The following is a 23,272-nucleotide window of genomic DNA, read 5'->3' as shown; positions in this document are numbered from 1 at the left end:
TATGTTTTTTTCTGGCGTACAATTTATGTTGGGCTTATTCTGAATTCAATTTTAATATATCTTAAAGGAATAGTTCACCCTAGAAACAGAATTCAGTCAATATCATGTGTGCTTTGTTCTTCCAAAAAAGTCCATTTAGAGACCCCCGGGTAGCCAGTCCTGCAGCGAAAATACTTTGAATGGCCGTCAATTGCGACCGACACGAAAACGTCCATAAAACTACACAAAAACTTTGTAATATTCCTCCATACTGCTCGTCCGCGACAATCCAAGTGTCCTGAAGTGGGAACATCCAGAGTTTACTCGCAACGACGTTATTTAGTACATGTTTATAGCCGAAAACGGTGGCTATGGTCAGCCAGCCCGGATGCGCACAGAGGCAGCTTCTTCCTGGCATATCACAGTTAGATCTATCTCTATAGCTCTGGCCAGGACGAAACTCAGCGTGAGAAATCGGGGGTGTGGCGTGAGAGCGTGTGAAGTGATTCAAATGAGTGTGTCTCACGGCCAATGCGTGAGAGTTGGCAGCCTTGTAAATGTGAAGAGGTTTTGTTTCCCAGAAATCATGTAATGTTACATCATTAAACTTTACACTACAGGGACCAAACGCAGGGGTGAAGATGGTCTATAAAATCTGTTGGCAGCAGTTACAGCCATCAATGCTGCTCTACTTCAGGTGTAGCCTGGGTTACAGTCCACAGTTCTTGTTTCCTATGGTAAAGTAACAAAAAAAAAGGAAAGAAAACTATATGAATTCAATTTAATGATCAGAACTTAGGTGTTGACAGTACAAAAATGAACTAAATGTGTGTGCTCCATGTCTAAAAATGCTATTGAACAAAGGGCAAAATCAAAGGAAACTGTTTGCTAACATGTAAACAGTATCAGTTACTTAACTACAGCATAATTCCTCCCAGTCCACTTCAGTGTATTTTTTTGTGCTAACTGCAAGATTTATTGTATGTGTGTAAATAGACAACACTTTGCTAACACATTAGCCATAACAAATTTGTAAGGTAATAAAACTTGCTCCGCAGGAGTGAGTCCTAAAACACGGAAATAAGTTAGCTTTTGAGCACTTCCGGTTCCCTCCCTCATCAAGTCTATGGGTTTTTCCATTTATGCGGGTTACATGAGCTCAAGATATTTTTTACGTTTTATGCTACGACATTAAAATACGTCAGTAAATACTCCAGACGTGATTTCTTTAAGCTTTAAAGTCTCTTTAAAAAAATACCGGTTGCTAACAGGTGGCTAAATGAGAGGTTGTCGGGGACGTCAAACGTCATCACGTCGGATATGAAAACCGATCAACTCACCGGTTCACCTTTACAGCCTCGTTGTGTTTACACTTTTACAAACAGCTACGAACTTTGTAAGAGGAAAGGCTTTTGTAGAAGCGGTAAGAACTAAATCAAACTAGAAGTTGAAAGTTTAGTGGTGGTGACGTTGAAGTCACGCGACCGTGGTGTAGTTCGTTTACAGCCCAACATTTGCTTTTTACTTCTGGTGATTGTATTAAGGCTTCAAAAGGTTCATAAAGTAGTGTTCATTTGTGAAGATTTTTCTATTGAACAAAACGTGACAGTATCATAAACGTTTGTTTCTCACAGTTTATTTTCTGTAATAATCCAAAAGCCCACGTAAAAATTCCTTTTGGCTTTTTGTGTAATTGATTAGTCAATTATCAAAATTGTTGTGGAGTAATTAATTTCTTAGTTGAGTGACTATTCTCTGGTATTTTAAATCCTGTCTCAGAGTCTTCCTTTTTTTTTTTTTTTTTTTATTAACATGTATACAGTTGTGGAGTTGACACCAAGTTCTTGTTATTATTGAGACTAATGTCCATTTACAAAACATGTTGGTACTAGTTTTAAGAAACTATGCATAACTCTCAGTCTGGGGCCTGGGTAATGACTGCAGCAGTGGTCCCAGTTCACCGGCAGGATAGCTAACAGTCGACATGTATAGAATAAATACTGGCTTATTATATAAGACCCTGCATAATTTAAAAGGACATGATTTAAAAACCGACTGAAACCCTTCTCTTACACAGGACATGTTCTGTCACTGTCTGTCACCTCATTTTTAAATCAACCATATGTTTGAGTTTTTATTTTTTTATTTTATGGGCCTGTTTTCCTCCTCTGATGCTATAGATAGAGCACGAAGCCGTTCTGTGTGTAAGATACACTGACTACGAGATGTCACGCTCCTGCATCTATTCTCAGCTAAACCTGCTATAGCCGAGGCGTTACTGACTAAATGCCAGCTGCGTTGGCCCCTCTTCTAACAGCCTCTCAACCTCTCGAGAGACTTTCCCCAACATGTAACCGATGCTCGCTCTGCTCCCGTTTTCATTGTCCTGTGCACATGTGAGGAAACCCAACCTGTAGCTTATGGAGCACCTCTGTAATTTACCCGGACAGCATATCCTCTCCTCCTGCACCTCACAATGACCCCTTCTGTTCAGTCTCTCAACCTTTTAGCCCTCACTTGGCCCCCCAGCAGCTCCACATTCAGCTGCTGATGTCAGGATGTTTCCCTTTTGTACTTCACAAACACACACACACCTAAAACCAGTTCATGTCAGTGTCTTTTTCAGCCTTGCAGTTTGTGTGTGTGTGTGTGTGTGTGTGTGTGTGTGCCTGTTTTTGTGCTTGTATAACCCAAATCCTCATGCCCTTTCCCTAATACAGTGTCTGGGAGTGTTAGGGGCTACAAGAAGAGTGGACTGTAATAACCAGAGAGCCCCGGTGCCCTGTCAGCACGGCTCAGCCTCCAGAGAGGCCTGCCCATCACGGACAGCACCCATGACGGTGCAGATTACACCGCGTACTGCAATAAACCTGACACATGGAGAAGTCGGAGATTACAGCATCTATTAATGCAGCTGTGGCTGTGACCCTCGTCTCCAGTTTCAGGCCGTAGTGGGGCGAGCACACAGCGCACTCTGGTGGCAGAAAACGGACACAGCCACTCACACTTTTTTTTTTTTTCAGTTTTAATCTGATATTAAAACACATTACAAAGTCAGTATGCAAATACCCTCATTTGTTAAATTAAATTATTGGAAATGCACAAGTCTTGAACAAGTCTTTGTTGATGTGAGCTAAAGCCAAGAGCATAAATTCATCCAGGTTTGCACCTTAGAGAGAGAGAGAGAGAGGCCAGATGGAAAACTAATAAATATGACACTACTTTGTACAAGTGTAAAATACAGGCATACCACATTAGACATTAAGTATATATATATGTTCTTTTATATATCGACTTAAACAATCAGTCCAGTAGCTCACACTACCTATGATACTGAGAAAAAGCAATTCGATGTTCACAATGAAGGAAAAAGAGTTTTGTGAGTGAAACCAAGCAGTAAAGAAACCGCTGACAGTCCAATGAGAGGAATTCAGTCCATTGCCGTTTAACTATGCACAGAGGAAAAGGTGGCATACCCAACAGTATGGCCAAATTGTAAAGAAATGTTTCGAGAGCAGGCGTCGATGCAAACATCTTCCCGTCGTCCCAAACGGACGTCACACAGTGCAAAAACAATACAGCTTGGATGCGACACTACGACACAACAGACAGTGCAATTATTCCCAGCCTTAAGTGACCCCCAACACTGTAACTGGTAATGAGTCTGATCATCAGCGGAGCAGGCTGAGAAGTTGCAGCCTGCTGCTCCTGAGTCAGTGTAAGAGGATGTGAACTGATGAATCATCAGCACCATCGAAGCCCTGCACGGAGACTTTACAGTTACAGTGAATTCTCTTCAGGTTGTTCATGGAGGCTTAAAGGATAATTCTGTTTTGGTCTCATTCTCTCAGCTCCGGTCATCGTTTTTTTATTTATTTATTTTTTTATCAGTAATGCACCAACCAATGTTAATTACTGAGATCTGGGAACAAAACATGTTTACAGCTAAGTCTGATAAGGAAAGAACTATGAGTGGTGAGATGATAACACGGGTTGTAAACAAGCAAAAGCGTTGAGCCTATTATCTAAACCAAGAGTCCCAAACAGAACAATTTCATATTGACAGATTTAAGGACTGATATCATGACCAAATTAAAAATTTCACTCTAAGGCAGAGTTCAGGATTATTTCAGCCCTGAGTTTAAAAAAAAAGAAGAAAAGAAATCATTGATAAGATCGAGCCTGTCTGTGAGATGCTTCCACTGAGGACTTACTTTACTTTGTAATGCGAATGCCCTGGTTCGATCTTGAAAACTTTGAAGAGTCGTAAAGTCCTGTCTGTGAGTGTTATAAACTGTGGTGCAGTCTTTCACCATCTGAATAAGCCTTTAAATGCAATCTGTTGCTGTCTGACCCCCCCCCCCCCCCCCCCCCCCTCCAAGTCAGCCCTCTGCGCTGTTCAACGCACGGCTGAGTCCCCACTACACTAAGTACAGTGCGTTTAATATCTGGATAGAAAAACACATACTTTGGACCTTTTATCTCATTCACCTTCTGTCCAGCTCTCTCCGACTCCTCCTCAAACGCTCGTTAGCTCGCGGTTGCTTTCCAAGAGTAACATGAACACGGCACCCACAGGCCCGGCAGATCGAAGTAGGTGAAGACTGATGACCTTCTGTGCTGCTGACAAACTTTAGATCAAAATCAGTTCATTGTTATGTAATCATCATTCAGGTATTTTTTTTTTTTTGCGAAACATATTGTTTCCTCAAAGCCCCGCAAAGAATGCTAGAAGGCCCGGTGCTGGTCCAACGTCCGGGGGTTCGGACACATCTGATCGTAAGCACTTTACTTGGAGGTAAAAATAAAAGTCACTGTATTTTAAAGCTGTTAAGTCGACCACAGGAAGTTCAGCACGCCGCAAAGTCAGTCTCTAAACTGTGATAGTTTGTGTAATAATAATTCCCGTCTTCAATTAAATAAGTTTGGTTCACTTGAGGGTTTGTTTGCAACCTGTCTCTGACTTCCTCTAAGTGACATCTGCATCGTCAGATCTCAGCACTTAACTGGGTCAGTGCAGGGTTAATACTGCTGACGCAAACGATGGCCAGAACCAGGAGAATAAGAGCCGAGCTGTAACAAGCTGGAACTATCCTTCAAATACAAAACAAACAGGAGGGTACATTTCATTCTTTGTTGTGATGCCTCTTTGTTTCAATAAAAATCAACAAGAAGTTAAGAGGAGCATGTACACACACACACACACACACGCACACACACACACACGCACACACGCACGCACACACACACGTGCGCCAAAAAAGGAAAATGGCTACCCTAATGCTTGGTCTTAGGCCAAGTCAATCTGTGGATTTGGAAATGTGGTGTATTTACAGTTTCACAAGTCTGTGATAGCTCAGTACAAGTTCATACCTGCTTTGTTGGATAAAATAGGAGGTGTGTCTCATTTCACCTTGTTTTCTTCCTGAGTATTTTCTTCTATCACTACTATCTGTACACCTGACAACTGTCCGCTGGCGTCCAGCTGCAGCCCCTGAACCCCATCAGTCTGCCCCTCCTGCATTTGGCACTGCGTCTCCTCCCCCTCCGCAGCCATTGTCACCTCCATCCCGCCCTGGACAACCATGGCGGCCCCTTCTCTGCCTGGCTCACCGGTCAGCTGCAGCTCCATCACCCCCACCGCCTGCTCCACCGGAGCCGGGTTGATCTCGATGACCGTGTGCTCCTGGCCAGTGTCCACCTCGCCCTGCATCATCTCCTGCTGCACCAGCATGGTGCCGTCCACCACCTGGCCTTCGATGGGCACCACCTCTGTGCTGCCGGTCTGCTGGCTCAGGTGCACCAGCTCTACGGGGCTCACCATCGTGCCCAGCTGGCTGGAGTCCTGCATAGCTGTGGTGCCCAGCAGTGTGAGGCCCGAGGACGGGTGCAAGGTGATGGTGTCCGCCTTTCCGTCTCCGGTCACCATGTAGCGGGTGAAGAGCTGCGAGCCGGCGGGAAGCAGGGTGACCGTGTTGGAGGACTGGGCGAGGGAGGCGATGGGCAGGCCTGCCACAGTGAACGGCTGACCCACAGAGGACAGCGAGATGGGCGAAAGAACGGTGAACTGCTGAGGTTGCAGGGTGGCCTGCTGGCTGATGGGGGAGGTCAGGAGGGTGGTGGTGGAGGCGGGCCTCTGGAGGCGAGGCCGCTTGGTCTGGCGCTTGGTGGGAGTTTTGTTTTTGGGAGGCTGCGGGCAGGAGAGAAGAGCTCGAACCTGCTGCTGCTTCCTCTGTTCTTCCAGCTGCACCTCCAGGTCTGCACAGAGCAAACAACATGACACACGACTGAACATGAAGACCGAGCAAACTATGGATTCACAAGTATTTCAGATTAGATTTTACACAGCCTAATACTGATGTGTGAAATCAATATTCAGCAGAGATGATGAGATGCTGCTTAAACCACCAAATGTCAAGTCCGATCTCCAGTAGAGCCCGACCGATTTATATTGGCATCGTCGCATTTATTCTCCAATATGCGCTGATATGAATCCTTTTATTAAGAAGCAATAATGCAGTGGGAACGCTCGGGTCAAGTCAAGTTATATAGGCAGCATTTTATTTACGTTTGATCCTTTGTTTTCATTCAAAATATATAATATGTACACATATTTGTTGTTTATTTATTTATACCGACTCATTAACACGCCATAAGTTGTGGTTCATCACCATGTAAATGTTTCATACCTTTTCCAAGTGATTTCAGGTCACAGCGTCACACAGTGATGCATCATCGTCACATTTAATACGACTTATTAACAAGAATTAAGATATTGGAACTAGATTTTCTCTCAGAACGACTCCTGATCCTGACTGATATTTGCATTTGTAAACATTTGACAAAAGTCCCGAGTGAAATACAACTAAGCTGCAGCCATAGTCTACAGGCTTCATGTAAACAGTCAGGTTTACACTGTATAGCCGAAGCAGAGGCAGGTGTTACTGTGTGGCAAAAACCTGTGTAGATCTACTTTTTTCACTCTGAAAATTCATCAATAATCTTTCGGGAAATCGATAAAGAATCGGACGAATAAATAATGGCTTTGGTATCAATAAGGTCTGATCAATTTCCATCCATATCCATGACGAAGTTTAAACTAGACAACTCACTCAGCTGTTATTTGATGCGTTGTGTACCTTCAGATGCTTTGCACAGTTCGCACATACAGGTGTGGATGAATCTGTTCATATCTTAAGTTTCTGTGACTGAACAAGTAATTAAATGATCAGGGAAGAAGAGGAAAACACTGACGCCACGTGGGATTTGATCTGAAATTCACCCCCTGGCTGCATTTTGTTGTAGCTAGAATAATTGATGTTGAGTCATGTAACAATCAGACATCAGCGTTCATGTTTCTATGGTAAAAAACAAACCTGACAACAAATCCAGTGGGCTAAATGGATGATGTACTCACTGGTGAGTGTGCTGAGGACCTGCTCCTGGCTGGGATCCGTCTGCTGCCTCCTCCTCTCCAGGATCTTCTTGACCGAATCGAGCAGGCCAAACACCTGGGCGAGGTTACTGAGCACCGCCACCTCTACCAGACAGGAATCTGGGATCAGTGCGGCAATCAATCAAAGGGTCACTTTGTCAGTCAGAAAGGAAGAACAAATTCAGCTGTTGTACACAATGAATAATTAGGTATTCAGTCAATACTCTTATAGAAACCAACAGCAGCCTTTCTAAGAGCCCTCTGCTGTTGGTTTGTCATCCTTCAGCTTCCGCCAGCAGCTGAATTTGTTCTTTCTTTCCGTTCGTTTATGCACCTTTACGTTCTGCATAGTCTCTGTTATGAAGATGCAGTTCCCAGCAGCCAGTGTACATTAGTGTTATTCTGTACCTGTGTCCTGTATGGCAGCCAGATCCCTGAGCTGCTGCACGCTGTTCAGCAGCTCCAGCAGCTCAGTGCTGATGTTGGTCACCACTTCACCCAGCAAACCCACATCCGCAATACCCTTCCAGAAGTTCAGCGTGTCCTCTGTGGCCAAAAGAAGAAGAAGAAGACCGAGTCACTGGCGAGCTCTGTATTTACTCATGTATGATCTCCTCAACATATTATCATTATTGTGAGACGAATGATGTGCGGTGGACCTGAGATCTCATTGTGTTCCTTCTTGTCTGCAGACTCCAGTGAGATCGAGCCCCAGTCCATCTTCCCGCTCAGAACGTCTGGTCTGTCCTCGCCCACTGCACCGCCATTACCCAGAACCACCTGAGCTGCAGTCATATAGGAGAGCACCAGAGGCAGACTGAAACAACAATTCAGGGCGGGAACTGCACTCAACCTGGACCGCTAATTCTGTAAGCTAACCCTATATGTTCCAGAGATAAAAGATAAAAAAATATATGAACTCTAGGTGAGGACAGTAACAGTTTGGTATAGATAAAGATCTTACAGATCGGGTTATTTGTGTAACCAATGAAAAAATCAAAACATCTTCTTAGTGACACACAATTCAAATACAATTTCAAATGTATTTGTTATTTGCGTGAATCTGGAAACAAACAGCTTGTCGTCAGGTGGTTCTCAGCCCGTGTCCTCCACTGTAATGCAACTTATCGGTTATTGTCACTTACATCAATGCACTTAAATACTGTTTACAATAATAATAATACAGCAGTGTAATCACTGTGTCAAAAAGAACATGATGAAGTGTAAAACAGCCAACATATAACTTTATTTTTGTCATTATTTTTCCTTTTTGTCATGAATAATCACAAAACACTTGATTATTTGAGACAGGCTGTTATAAAAATAATTGTTGCTTTTGTTTTCCTTTTCATACGGTTTATAAAATCTGAAACGAGACTGACGGGGCAAAATCAGAAAATCACAAAAATCTAAATAATGCACGATCCTAGTGGTCGATATCAGTTTTTTCAGAAACTGGCATCGTCATGACTATGGCATGTTCTCACCTTGAGAGGACGTGGGCGTGTTAAGCCTGCTGCCATCCGGAGGGAAGCGTGTGTTGTTGATGAGAAGGTCAAACTTGGTGCTGCGACACGTGTTGGTACACAGCGTGCTGTGCTGGTAGAAGTCAAGCTGACCTGAATCCATCATTTTTCTAGAAAGCAGAAATTAAGAACGGTATCAAACAGCAAGAAAATAGAAACAGGAAGAAACAAAAGGACCATATTGATTTGAGGCTAAATTTGCTGGTTCTATATTTAAGTTGTGTTATCAGTTATAGATATTTAAAATATGATTTATTTTGTCCTCGCTAAAAACAAAGACTGACACAAAAGTTTACATCATTTATTAAAGTCAGAGCTGTCTCTTATCGTTTTGATATACATGCATTTTTGAGCATGTGCTGCCGGTGTACTGTGTGAGGTAGAACAGCTGATTCACGCAGGACTTGCCCACACAAACAGCCTGGGTGGTAAGAATAAAATCTGAGCAGGTTAAAAAAAAAGACCCATATGGTACAAGCATCCCACAATGAAAGCAGTGCAATGGCTGAAAGCAATATTTGTGTTTAAAGATGCTCGATGGCGGCCACGAGGTGCAAAATAACATTCCACAAAAACAACAGCTAAACAGAAAACACAACGTTTCACATCACGGAAAAAAGGTAGGGACAACAACTCTTGCCAGAGATTGGACAGAACTCAAGTCAATTCAGATTATATGAAAATAAACCCCATGACTGTCCGCAGATGTATGAGGACACAAATGGAACAACTTCAAAAGTAAGATATTGAAATCATTTCAGTAAAGCACATTCATATGTCATATATAATATGTCAGGATATCAACACGTTTGAAGCTTTAAAAAACAGCAGGACTGACTCCTCAACAAGCGACCAAGTGTCATGTTATCAGAGGTGCACAGACCAGGCCAGCGGTTTGGATACAGATCTATGTGGTTGACTCTAATGCAAGAAACATGTGTGAAAAAGAGATACGGCAAAACGAATGCTTAGTTATCTGAATCCATCCTGTCTGGGACACATCATAGATTTATTAGACACAGATACATATAAAGTAGTCTCTTATTTAAATCTGCCACTCCCTGTGTAGCATCATTACTGCGGTACAACACCAGGACCAGCTGATGATGGATGCCAAGAAACTGCAGTTTTTGAGTTGTTCTTACATGAAGAAAAGAAAGAACTTGTATTATATTTACATGCCAAATTCACAAGATGGCATGAATAATTAATTTGTTGTAGACAGCATTTCACAGTGTCGTAGTATAAGTTTCCCTGACTCAACACGTCAGAAAAACGCCTCGATTTCTGGAGGGAGTCTGGGAGAAAAAAAAAAGGAGATGCCTATATGAATTATATATTGCTGATGTCTCAGACTACTTCCTTATTCCTTTAATTTCTCTATCATAAGAGCTCGACATGTGTGGGATTGTTTGGCCTTGACGGAGGCGTGCGCTCCGCTGAGAGCCATTCTAGTTTGATAAATGTCACCTAGATGTTACTGGTTTCTGCACCTTCGTCTTCACTTTCTTCTTGTTAATGTGAATTTCTGACAATCCTGATTCGGTTTTCATTCTAAGTTATTATTGTTTATTGTTTTACATGTAGAGTTATTTTAGTTATTTTAACTATTTTCTGTATTTGGCTTGTTTTTTTTTCTGCTTTATTGATTTAGTGTGGTTTTAGTAATTGTTTGTTTTATTTGTTGTTTTGTGTGTGGTTGAATTCTTCAAATTTGGGTTGGAATTAGAAAACAGTATTTACACAGAGTCACATCTTTGTTTGTTATGTCAGCAGCAATACATATGCAGGAGTCTGCAGTGCATTGCAGACAGCGATGATGACTAATCATGATGTGTAGCGCAAACAACCAGCACGCAGATACAGAAATACCTTTGGCTTTTGGCTCACTAATCCAAATGTAAGTGCCCTCACCTTAGCATGACTCCACCCATCCTGATGGCTCTCTTCCAGTCTTTCAGAGTGGCTTTCCCAGAGATGTGCACAAACTGTTTGGGGCTTATCAGCTGGTCTTCATACTGGTGGAGAGAGTGTTGGTTAAATGACCATAGTGAGTTCATTAAGTGCAATGTAGAGGATAAAATGACAGAAACAGCTAAAAGCAAGACTACTGTATTATTATAAGTGTGGTATTGGTTTGTTAATACTGGCCTTTAATTTAAAACAATAATATCAATACATTGGTATTTTAAAGCCATAGCCGTCATGCATCATGCCCAGACAGTGTTTATGTTGAGGTGATATTATTTAGTGCAGAAGTGCGCACTACGACAGTGACTGTAGGGGTCAACCCACAGTGGACCAGCCCTTTCCTGTAAGGGTCTGTGGGCAACCCAAAGTGATACAAACATCAGAACGAATAAATTAAAATCTCCACCAACAAAACAACAATCTAATCTAAAAATGTAGCAATAAAAATACTGTCTTCCCAGCATGTCCGACCCTGCCAGCCTGTTCTGGAGCTCCCGGGTGGCGCCCCATCCCATAACATTGCCAGGGGCGGCAGTGAAGTTATTATTATTATTATAATTATCATTTTTATTATTGTCATTAGTGGTGGTGGTGACGGGTGAAGTAATAATAGCAGTAATGTCATTTTTTTGTCAGGAGAAAGACAGTATTGGCGCCTTTTCTTTTTATCCTTTCAGACTCTCTCATGTTTCTTTTATTCATCTTTTTCACTTCACTCGCCAACACCTTTTCTCCCTTTCTCTCTTCCTCTCTCCCATCCACCTTATAATGTGGTGCACTGGCAGGCGAGCACACACACACATCATAGACCTGACAACAAATATCACTTTGCTTTCTTGTTTCCTGGCTAGACTCTTCTTAATTGGCCCGTCCTATATTTACAGTTTTGTTTTCCCTTTGTTCCCCAGTCAATGCTTTGTCTTCTGTCTTGCAAAAAAAAAACAAAAAAAACAAAACAAAGCTGTGCAAACTGTTTGCCTTGGATTGACAGATTGATTTAGTTCATACTTCTGTTTTACAGCCTAATGTACTGTGTCTTTTACGATGCTGAGAGCAGCCTGCCTCCTCTTGCACCACTTGTTCGTATTTCTTTTGTGAGCCTTGTTGCTCTGTTACAGTCAACATTTTATTTTCATTCTTCAGAACACCTAATGTCCTTCGATGCTCATTACAGGTTCAGCTAGAGCAGCTATGATAGCACTATATCATAGCACTATGTTGGCAAGAAAAACCTAAAAATTCTTTCAAGCATAAAACAGAACATTCATCTTATTTAATTATTCATGACAGAATCAACCCAGGCAGCCATTGCACATGCCCACTTATAGCTGTAATCAGCACAGAGCTATTTGAAGCTACCAAGTTTAAAGTGAGACAAAATAAACAGGTGGTTCAATGCAGTTATTCTTGGACACATGTCAGCAGAACATGTTTATTTCCTGCTGGGTGATTGACTGTTCAGACGCCTCAATGCCATCTAGCTATGTACAGTGATGCTTAATAACAGCCATTTGTACATTTTTTGTTAAGTGTTTTTTAGGGTTTTAATAATACAGTTTATGTCTCCTCTGACATGTTATCAATCAAAATATATTCGCATATTGACGAGCCTTTGAGGACCAGAAGTGAAAGGTTGTCATTTTGATTCAATGTGGACTTAAAAACCATAATGAATACCAACCTTCACGCATTTCACATTGATTCCCGGGCACACAAATTTCTTCACCAGCAACACAGCTTTACTGTCGCCGCATGTTATGGGACAGCCGATCTCTACGTCATCTCCCTCAGTTTGTTCTAAAAGAAAGAGAAGATACGCAACGTTTAAAATGTATTTTTTTGTCACGTAACCTGCAAAATGTTTGAATCACTGAATCTTACCAGATGTCCAAACATCTTTCTGATAATGTCTTACCTGGATGTGCTTCAACGGCCATGACAGCTGCATCTGTTTCAGCAGATTCATCTCTGGAAAGAAAACATATGGCATTTTTACTATTTTTTCTGGATATTAGAGGATGTTGTCTATCTGCAGATAGGATGATATCTATGTTGTATCTACAGTAAGTACTTACTTTGGAGTAGTACTCTTTGTCGTAAACCTAATAGTGGTTAATCATCTGGCATTACTGTAGCTGTTTGCTACCTTAAATTGTTTTGTAATGAACTCAACTGTAATTCCAGTCCACATCCTAACCTACACCACAGTCTTTAATATGTGACACCTTGCTTCAGTACATACCCTGTGGTGATTGGTTGGAGCTGGAGGATGACCTGAGTCTTATTAGGGTCATCGGGGTCACCCTCTCCATCAGCCTTTACCATTACCACCTCCCCCATGGACACCGTGACCTCATCGGTGGTCGCCATCACACTCACAGTAAGACTCAAAGAGGGCCTGCTTTCACAGAACAGCTACCCAGGAGTTTGTTCATCTGAAGGTGGAGGAATAGAAAAAGAACACAATATGAAAAATGATATCAAACCTTGGTTTTGTTGTGGTGTGAAGAAGAAGCAAAAGCAAATTGATTTTTTTTTTTTTTTTTTTTTTTTTAATCATATAAGATCTTTTTTCAGTCAAAGCTACTTTCAAAATTAAAAATAAGACCAATCAGCCACAATTAAGCGCCTCTAGGGGTTGGGAAACACACTGCACTGAGAACTTGATGTTTAAATGTAGTTTTAAAAGCCTATGTTTAGATTAGCTTAACTTTAACTAGCTAACGTTGCGGAGCAAACTGAACTTTTAAACCAACATACTGCAGTTAGACCAGCTGAAAAAATACTATTTGCTCTTAGACTTGGTAGTTAGCTTAGCTAAATGTTCCAGCCTAACCAAACTTCATAAAGAAATGCGTCATTTTTACATTGACGTCTTCTTGGCAGATAAGAAACATAAATAACAACCACTTTTGGAACAAAAAGGTTAAATTTTATTTCAGCAATATCAAGCTAGCATACCATGACGTTATATCCACTAATTAAAACATATTTAAAAAAAAAAAAAAAAAATCATATTTCAGAAAAGCTTCCACTGATCACGAATTAATTTTTGTCTGTGAACTAATGAGAGCAATATTAACTAGCTAAATATGAAACTATATTTTTAAAATGAACGGTTTCGTGAATGTGCACAAAAAGAAATTAATTTATCACAAGACCGCAGTGACTGGTAAATTGACGTACTCCGTGTTCAGTCAGGTTATCTGTGCATTACTGCCAATGCACCCCCGCTTGTCAAACTGTCAAATTTGGAGCAAGATGTAACGGTAGTGTGGTGGGTTTCCCCGCGCACTGGGGAGTTGAAACCGCAGTTTGGGGGTGATTTTGGGGGATGGTATCCGATATGTGGTTAGTAGACCACTCACGGGTACACTAGTGCTAAATTCATCCTTTTTGATGCAGATAAAAGACTTCTATTTCCAAAGTTGGGTGGGTTGTGACGGCCGCAGCGGGCTGCTGACTGATTTTCGCTGTTGAGATCCACACAGCTCAGATCGGCGGTAGCCATTATGGCTAACGCAAGGGCGTAACTTGATGTGTGGGAACTGGACAATATTGTGAACTATACTGTCCGAGACGGGTAAAGCTTTGCATTTACAGTGTGACGGTTACGTGCCGCTTGTCTATGAACCGTACGTCCCTTCGTAACTCTGCATTTTAACTCTCCGCTCCCCCTCAAAATGACGTCTCCCTGTGCGGCGGCACGTACAGCAAACAACGGCACGGCGACGGCGTTGCCCCTCCATTCTGTACGAGCCTGGCTAGCTGAACCCCCTCCGCAATATACCCGAAACCCCCGGCGAATACAACCGTTTGTTTCGTAAGAGCGGTTGGTATTTTACCGCGAAGTATATTTAAAATCACACAGATAGAAATAGGCTTGTCCTTACCGTTTTATGAAGAGAAACACATCCCTAGATTGTGGAGAGCTGCTGCACATGCGCACTTCGCTGATATAGCTTGACTTCCTGCTGAACTGCGCTCGCTTTATTTTCACGCTCTTGTAAACCCGGACAAAATTCAACTGCAACTCACTGCGACTACAGTAACTTCGTTAGTTATCTGTATAATATAAGAGTAGAGAGCATTCCACATTTAATGACACCTTCTGTTATTATACACCTAATTTATTAAGTTACATCTCGTAGATTGTATGGATGTATTTTAATGTCCCGATCAGTGGTTTTGTTCGTGAAACATTGGCATTGTATAATATTTGAATATATTTTGAATGCTGAAGCGTCGAGCAGTGTCATTATACACTCAAACATTAGTGAGGGTTGGTCCCCATCATAAAACGAGTCTAACTTTAAGGTTTCTGTGTAAATCGGCTGTCGTTATTGATTTTCAGTTTCAACACACAATAACAACATAAGAATTACCTGTCGACCAGATGTGATAAATTAAGATTCGAGGTGAGACTCTCAGCTTTCGTTTTATTTGTATTATTTTAAACATGATGAGACGGGGCGCCAGGACATGTGACCACTAGCAGCCCCTGGTTTAAAAATTGTGCTTCCGAAATCTCTTGATGGCGATTCCGCAAGAGGAATAGTAACCACTACTCCTCCTGTGCAAATCACAGCAGAAGCCCTTTTTAACGTTACACTTGAACATCTCATCGAATAACCACAGGTGGCACGTACCTCACTCAGAGGTGCATGACCTGCAAAATTACCTCTGGGTAGATGCGTTTTTATGGTGTATTGTATAATTGCAACATACACTGACAGTTGTTATTAGAAACATTTACGTATTTGCAATTAAAAACAACATTTGAGAACAGATGGATGCGTGGGTTTCACTGCCGAAGAGCATGACGGGTAGGAAAAGGCGGGGCAGTAACATTATGTTGGCTCTCATTTGTTGCTGTACGGCTACCATCTAGTGATGCCTTCACGTAATGTGGGGAAATCCACCAACACCTTGAAAAAACAGATTTCTGTAGACTTGACTGCTTTTAAATTTGATCAGTTTATATAATTTGTATTTCATGCTGTTTAAATGCTGTTAAAAATCCTTCTCCACCTTGTGAGGAAATAATTGTGTGGTGACAAATACTACATTACTCTAATATTTGAATTGAATTTTATATTTTTTGTCAAATTTAGAGATCTCTTGTCTGAAAAATATCAGAATTGGCACTCAGCATTGACCATATGTAATTTGTGTGTAGTAAATATAATATAATATAATATAATATAATATATAATTTATGTTTTCCAATAGGCCTACTGAAGACACAAATTCCTGAACTTGGAAACACAAATCTCATGTTTTATAAAATGTCGTTACTGAAACCTGACATGAGTCTGTTGTGTTCATATAGTCTACACTGTCACATATAAAACACTTTTAATCTCTATGCCAAACTACAGCTTGCAGCTAAAACAGACTATCTACTGTTTTTCCCACTGGACTGTAGCAACAATCACTATCAGCTGCTAAATCAACAAATGTACTAATGTCACTGAACTGAACTAATGTAACTCTTTGGACAGAGGGTGGCATGGTCGCCATAAATAAATCAAAAACAAAATAACCAATCTAGGTCATGATTATTCTCCCCCTGCCAGAAGAGGGCACCAAACCCTTGTTAAAATAAATAAAAAAAAAACAACCAGGCCAAACTTTATTCATTGGACATCTATTTATTTTTTTTAACCAATCAATAAAATCACATCAAATAAGCGAATCCCTTCTACATAATATATAAAATAAATAACATTTATTCGATAAAGCTGTGAAATGTGACCATGGGGCTCAGAAGCTGTACAGGTTTTTGCTATGTACCATCCTGCAGGCCTCACAGCTGCTGATGTTTCCTGGTACTGAAGCCCGATCAGTGCAGGGCTGGTTTATCATTCCAGTGGATAACACAATATTATTAACGGCACAGTTCAGCATTTCGGGGGAATTTAATCATATTCACAGTCTCTCTGAGTGAGATAAGAAGATTGATATCAATATGATTTAAGATAGTGGTGTCAAACCTCATCTGACTCTTAAAATGAAAGGGAATAAGCATATTTCCAGATATGTTGAGCTACTCCTTTTTAGATTTCAGTAAGAGAGAGGCTGGATGTGGACTGAAGATTGGTTCTGGCCACCATCATCATCATAATCATCATCATCATTACTCACAATGGTCACTGTTATGTACAGTCTGTAAGGTTACAAATGGAGCTGCAAATGTAGTCTAGATTTTTAACTGTTTACCATTGGTGGATATAGAGGCGTCTGCTACCAGCCGATGAGAAATAAGCACAGATAATGAGTCCTTCAAAAATTCAAAATTTTTCTTCTCGTCTTTCAGTATTGTCCTTTAAATTTAACCCGTGCTTTCAACACTCTGAGGCTGCCAGTTCCACACTGTTCAGTGCAGTGCTCACGAATGACACTCATGCTCATAGGAGAACAGTTTGCTCTTCACATACACATTCAAACAATATCATACAATTTAACCCTGTTTACATGAGAGACAAAAGTGAGGAAGGTAGTTGTATTAAACACAGTCAGACTGGCTGTCAAACGGTGATTTTGGATGGACGTTTAAACTCGATTGCAAGGCATAGCACCCCTGTGATGAAGTCCTCACCTTCACCATGAACATGAAATGTTAAAGTCTGATTGTCAAACGAACAAAAAAACACATATACCGTATATAATACACTGTACTTAAACCTGGCTATAACATGTGGTGGTTTACCAGAGAGAATACAGTTTGATTCTGTACAGAAAAGTAAAAAATAAAGGGGTCGGTGCAAATGTTTTACAATACATTCCTTACCGAATACTAAGCTGCAACCACATACCGTACAGTATGTTTACTAGATCCAGCATTTATCAACTCAAAGAAAAAATGTAGGTAAGCTTGATCACATGAATGCAAAGTAAAAACTGCACAATGCATAATCTCTTGCTGTTTACACGTGTATGTGAACAAGTTTTTTTTTTTTTGTTTGTTTGTTTGTCATGAGATGCTGGTGAAAGGTGATTGAGTGATTGGTGCGAGGAGAGGTGAGCTCCCAGGGTAAGTGTACTGTAGTCTATTGTACCCTCCGGGCTGGTAAACAACAGATTAATGGGCTCTGCAAGTCAAAAGACTCTGGAGACTTGAAAGCATACATGATCCTCTGTGTTAAAGGTAGTTACTGCCACCATGTGCGGTGTAAGTCATGTGCACAGACATGCATTCATCATAAATACATCTTACTGCTAAGAACGGCAAGCTGACCATCACAGGCTCCAATTACAGCTGCTAAAGTTTTGTCAATGGTATGTCAACGTTACTTAGTTAAGAAAAGAATTTCAGCAACTTAAACAACAGCTTTACACTTGAGTATTTAGGTTGATGAAAATCCTGCCCCTTGAAAGTCAGCTGATCTACTGTAAGTGATCACTTCTGCCAGATTTCCATGATTAAGAACAAGCACTTTGATAACTTTAAAGAAATAGTTCTATACTTTGGGTCTGAGGGTTAGCCAATAAGATAGAAACCTTGTCTGTGCATTAAGTACAGAGCTAGAGCCAGGGGGCGACTAGCCTAGCTTAGCATGAAGAGGCAGGGGGAAATAGCTAGCCTGACTCGGTAAATCTTTGACTAGCAGGATGCAAGATGCAGATGGTGAGCACAGGCGTCTTAATGTCTTAACAAATTTACCACACATGGTGATATCACTCAGAAGTCACCAGGAAGTTATTTTAGCTGGCTGGAGAGAGCAAGGCTAGCTGTTTACACCTACTTTAGGCTAAGCTAGGCTAATTGCCTCCTGGATCTAGTTCCCTACTTAACACACAGACATTACACTAACATTAAATTTTCTCATCTAACTTTTAGAAAGAAAAAGAATTTCCCAAAATGTTGAACAATTCTTTTAAGGCCCTGTTGAGCAGGCTGAACGGGGGAACTGTCAAACCCAAACCGGGTGTCGGGGTTTCACGTGGTTTGCTGGACTGCTGCGTTAGCTTTTGCAGTGCCATGTTAATGTGGCATCCTCAGGTTTTGACAAATCTTGCTCTGGGTTTTCCGCTTGGAAGCCAGACGACTTTCCTCCAGACTTAAACCAACATTTCCTACTCACTGATACTTCTGGAATGAAACATAAACTAAGCAACACATCCTCAGGCCTGAATGTAATATTATTTTTGTGCATTGAGCTTTGAATGAAGGAAGTAGCTGTTTGCCTAAGCTGCAGGTGAAACTCAAACTCCTTTTTGTTCCTAATCAAACACATCTTTACTATTGCTGACGGCATAATTAAAGGTCTGATGACTGAGAGATGAATCTCTACTTGATGTCTTGCTCCTGTTGATGCTACAGTATAATACAAACCTAAATTAGACCTACCATAGTTACAGTATCCTATCTTTATGTATACACCTTAACTAGAAGTATTCTCTATCTTCTTCTTTTTTTTACAAAAACATTACTCATGTATTCACAGAATGATCAAAGATTGAAGTCAGTTTGGCGTAAGTGCACGTACAGCTTACAGTAGCAGGAGGAGCACATTGATTTCAAATGGTGACACTTATTGTAGAGAGCACTGTGTCTGTTCACACTATCATTTAAATAGCTTTTAGTGACCTTTTAGCTTTCATTTCTATAGAGTTCACTATTATTTACAATATTACAGTCACACAGGATTGCAGGCAAAGCATTGCACAAACTTTGACAGTTATAAACCCACAACAGTGCCGTATGAAATGAGAGTGATGCCAGACCACGGTACGCCACAGTCCATGGATTTACCTGTACCTTGAACACCTGTACCTGAAAAAGGACTATTGGCTACACTCTCAGTCCCAAGACCTGATCACCTCTGCATGCTGTCTGCGTTTTCCGAACCTAACAAGGCCAAAAAACAGCTTGGCTCATGCTACACCGTATGGATTTAGAGATACAACTTGTTTATAAGACACACATCAGGATGTACACAAGCCCCCTGTTGGAAAACAATCCCAGCTGTCCCACACACAGAGAGGGCACGAAGCACAAAGGTGAAGGAGTGATGGGTGATGATATCACAGGGTGCTGAGCCTGAGTGACTTGTTTTCTAATGGACAGCTGTGAGACGAGGCAAGCTCTTAGTGAGACAGGACAGTGTGTGGACACAGAGTTCTCAGTTAGCAGTGGCAGCCTTTTTCGGCAGACGCGGTGGCTAGCTCCTCTTCGTCCTCGGTGGGGTAGAGGACCTTGGCAGTGAGACCGCTCTTCACGCCATCCCAGCCGTCGCGGGTGACGATCTCCCCCATCTTCATCAGCTCATAGATGTCTCTGGTCAGCAGCTCAAAGGCCCGGTCCACGTTGCTGTTGCACTTGGCCGACGTCTCCACGTAGCGGATGCCCAGATCTGCCGCCAGTTGCTCCGCCTCGTCTCGGGTCACCTTGCGGTCCTTGTTAAGGTCGCTCTTGTGGCCGATGAGGATGTAGACCATGTGGTGAGGCAGGATGTGCTCACTCACCTCCTTGTGCCACTCCCTCACATGGTCAAAGGTTTTGCGATTGGTGAGATCAAAAACTAGCAGCCCGCCCACCGAGTTGCGGTAATATGATGTCGTGATGGACCTGGTGGGCAGACAGGTGACATGTTAGTCAGTATAAGCAAAATCATCTTTGACAAAAACCTTAACTTTGTCCCCACATAACAGAATCCTCCATTATAAGATCCATAGCTGGTCTATGCCCTTTGGTCCAAGTCAAAGGTCCAGGTCAAGTCTCAAGTCTCAAGTCTTGTAAAGACAGAGCTCAAGTCAAGACTTTGGTCAGTCAAGATAAAGCCCAAGTCAAGTAAAAGTGAACAGCAATTTGATATTTGCATTTGTCCTATTTACTTTTATTTCTGGGATTTTACCAGGTCAAAACTTGAGACTTGAATGTTTTCGCTTCTGGACTGAAGTGGGTCAGGTTTCACAGAGAACAGGTCCAAGTCAAGTCTCAAGTCCTCAATTTTGTGTTAATCAAGTCCATGTCTCAAACTACAGCTTTGACAAGATCCATATTCTCCTCACGCCGGCATGAAAAGAGACTTAAAATCACACAACTAGGATAAATCATTCGATTTTCCACCGTTTTTTTCTCATTAAAGTTTTACATTTCATATTGAAATGTAATGTAGTACTTTAGATCCAATTAAATTAATTCACAGACTGTTATCCCATTATGAGATGCAAATCCAGGGTCAAATTAACCTACAGTTCACAAAATGAGCTGCAGGCCCCTGATTGACCCTGAGCCCTCTCACTCTGTGGGCACTGTGACTGTATGCTGTTGCCTTTAACTACAGCGCACTCTTCAGACTTCAAATAGCAGCTTCATTCTGTTTCACCAACCAGTCCTGTCCTGTAATACCCCACTGCAGAGGGGTAGGTGTGTCTGATTTTATTTAACACTGATGTATCTAAGAATATGCTCCATGGATGCACAATATCCACTGAAATATATAAAAAGGTATTAAAACTAGGTTTTTACATAAGGGCTCCTTTACAAGAAAGCACCTCAAAATTAAGTAAAAACACAGGAGCTGCCTTCGCGTCTTCATCAGTCCAGTTATAGAGTGATTTGGTGGTTCATATTTAGTGGCTTTGCATTTCCCCACTGGGCCTGAATTGATCGCATTACCACAAACCACACAGTAAACACAGGATCTTTTGGGGCCCCAGAAGAGGAAGTTACCCATCTGGGACAACCTATTTACCCACATACAGGCTGCACATGCACAAGGTAGCTAAAAAAAAAAAAAAACCTGTTGGTTTATCTGACAAACACTTATCAGAGCCAAGACCCACTGAGACAGAAGAGAGGTGAAGCCTGAAGGAAAACACCCTCTGAAGCCTGAGCTTCAAAAGAGAAAGCAGATCTAAGAGCAGAACTGCTTCTCCAGTCAGAGGAGCGCTTTAAAGCAAATTGTCCATGACAGCAGGGACACATGAAACAGAACAAGCAACAGGGCAGTTGGATGCAAAACTAGATTTGGATATAGAGTTTTCATCTTCTGTGTTGCCCTGGAGACCGTGCTATCTGAGGGAAATCAAACCGGGGCCTAAATATGAGGAGGCTGCCCATCATCCGTTAATGAATGCAATGATGCGCCTCGAATTGCACTGTTTTCATATATAGGCCATGGCATCATAAGATCGAGGCCTGTATAATCGTCTCCTGACCCTTTTCTCCACTGTCCACACTGGCTTCATTACATCACAATGAGAGAGGAAATGGCCTTCATTTCATTTAAACGGTTTCATTTTTTTTAAAAACGCGACAGCGAACCAAGGCCTCTCCATTATTTAACGACAAATCTCGACGAAGACTGGTCGTTATATTCAGTTTTAGGGTGAAAAAAAAAACCCAAAATCATTTAAGCTTAATTTCTTTCTCTTTCGTACCTGAATCGTTCCTGGCCAGCGGTGTCCCAGAGCTGAAGCTTTATTTTCACCCCGGGCTCGATATCAAGCGAGCGGGCGTAAAAATCTACCCCGACAGTCGGATCCGCCACATCACTGTAAATACCATCCGTGAAGCGCTTCAGCAACGACGACTTCCCCACTGTCGAATCCCCGAGTAAAATGATCCTGAACTGGTATTGCCACAAAATATCCATGGCATGACTAGAAGGGGGATACCAGCGGTGTGTGTGTGTGTGTGTGTGTGTGTGTGTGTGTGTGTGAGTGTGTGTGTGTGTGTGTGAATGTGTATGTGAAACAAAGCCCTGAGCGCGGCGTGTTTACATGAAACCCGGGCTGTTGCTGCGGCTCCTGCTGCTGCTGCTGCTGCTGCTGCCTTTCGCTCAGGAAGAGACGCGGAGCACAGAGCGACCGCAGCAATCATGTGATAGATTTTACCTATGCTCCACTACGCGATATTACAACTAGAGACCTAGTAGTGGTGAATGAGGCAATTGTATCTTATGAAACGGTCAGAGATAAGCTGGATTTTAAGGCACAAGATACGAGTATTCAGGTTTTTATAAACTCTAACTAAGTCATAATAAGTCAGCTGCTTTTGTAGTAGGAATTTCAGTGTTAACTTCCAACGTCTTTTGTCTATATTGTGTGAAATTCTGTCAGTCAGCTTGAAATATCAACACGTAAGAGCAGTATTTCGCAACTGTTTTTGAATGCAGCACCCTTCACTGTTATCTGGACACCACGCGCCGTAGATCAGCGGTTGGAAGCAGGTTGCTGTCCGTGGTTCTGAAAGTAGCTTCATTTCCAGCTATAGTTTCGTTTTACTTAGTATTTCTCTCTTTATACACGATATATAATAACTACACATTATAGTGTTACGTAAAATCTCAGTTCGCGTCGGTATCAATGTGTCTAAGTGACAATAAAGCTAAAAGACAACAAGCGGTCA

At 41.7% G+C, this 23,272-nt stretch overlaps 2 protein-coding genes across 3 annotated transcripts; both read right to left on the bottom strand.

Annotated features, from left to right (window-relative positions):
* Nucleotides 1-4,349: 4,349 nt before the first annotated feature.
* Nucleotides 4,350-14,844, bottom strand: LOC111230611 (glucocorticoid modulatory element-binding protein 1-like). 2 transcript variants are annotated; one of them, XM_022757407.1, is made up of 10 exons: nucleotides 14,805-14,844; nucleotides 13,154-13,346; nucleotides 12,827-12,879; nucleotides 12,593-12,708; nucleotides 10,855-10,958; nucleotides 8,902-9,050; nucleotides 8,074-8,199; nucleotides 7,823-7,960; nucleotides 7,397-7,534; nucleotides 4,350-6,237 (listed from the first exon to the last, which is right to left on the bottom strand). In XM_022757407.1, the coding sequence occupies exons 2-10, from the start codon at nucleotides 13,279-13,281 to the stop codon at nucleotides 5,384-5,386; spliced, it is 1,806 nt and encodes a 601-aa protein (XP_022613128.1). In that variant the 5' UTR covers nucleotides 13,282-13,346; nucleotides 14,805-14,844; the 3' UTR covers nucleotides 4,350-5,383. The 2 variants fall into 2 exon arrangements, with proteins under 2 accessions (XP_022613128.1, XP_022613129.1); XM_022757408.1 differs by having other exon boundaries at nucleotides 7,397-7,519.
* Nucleotides 14,845-17,853: 3,009 nt separating this feature from the next.
* LOC111230590 (ras-related protein Rab-39B-like) lies at nucleotides 17,854-22,687 on the bottom strand. The gene is made up of 2 exons (XM_022757375.1): nucleotides 22,303-22,687; nucleotides 17,854-20,485 (listed from the first exon to the last, which is right to left on the bottom strand). The coding sequence occupies exons 1-2, from the start codon at nucleotides 22,515-22,517 to the stop codon at nucleotides 20,044-20,046; spliced, it is 657 nt and encodes a 218-aa protein (XP_022613096.1). The 5' UTR covers nucleotides 22,518-22,687; the 3' UTR covers nucleotides 17,854-20,043.
* Between the last annotated feature and the right edge of the window lie 585 nt (nucleotides 22,688-23,272).

Source organism: Seriola dumerili, unplaced genomic scaffold (assembly GCF_002260705.1).
Source record: "Seriola dumerili isolate Sdu_G_001 unplaced genomic scaffold, Sdu_1.0 BDQW01000273.1, whole genome shotgun sequence".
Taxonomy (NCBI): Eukaryota; Metazoa; Chordata; class Actinopteri; order Carangiformes; family Carangidae; genus Seriola; species Seriola dumerili.
This window is presented reverse-complemented; position numbering and strand designations above follow the sequence as displayed.

Coding starts and splice junctions, on each gene's coding strand:
- LOC111230611 (XM_022757407.1), bottom strand. CDS start 13,281: ATGGCGACCACCGATGAGGTCACGGTGTCCATGGGGGAGGTGGTAATG. Junction 12,709..12,826: donor GGCCGTTGAAGCACATCCAG/GTAAGACATTAT, acceptor TCTTTCTTTTAG/AACAAACTGAGGGAGATGAC. Junction 7,535..7,822: donor GGCTGCCATACAGGACACAG/GTACAGAATAAC, acceptor CACTGATCCCAG/ATTCCTGTCTGGTAGAGGTG.
- LOC111230590 (XM_022757375.1), bottom strand. CDS start 22,517: ATGGATATTTTGTGGCAATACCAGTTCAGGATCATTTTACTCGGGGAT. Junction 20,486..22,302: donor GCTGGCCAGGAACGATTCAG/GTACGAAAGAGA, acceptor TCTGCCCACCAG/GTCCATCACGACATCATATT.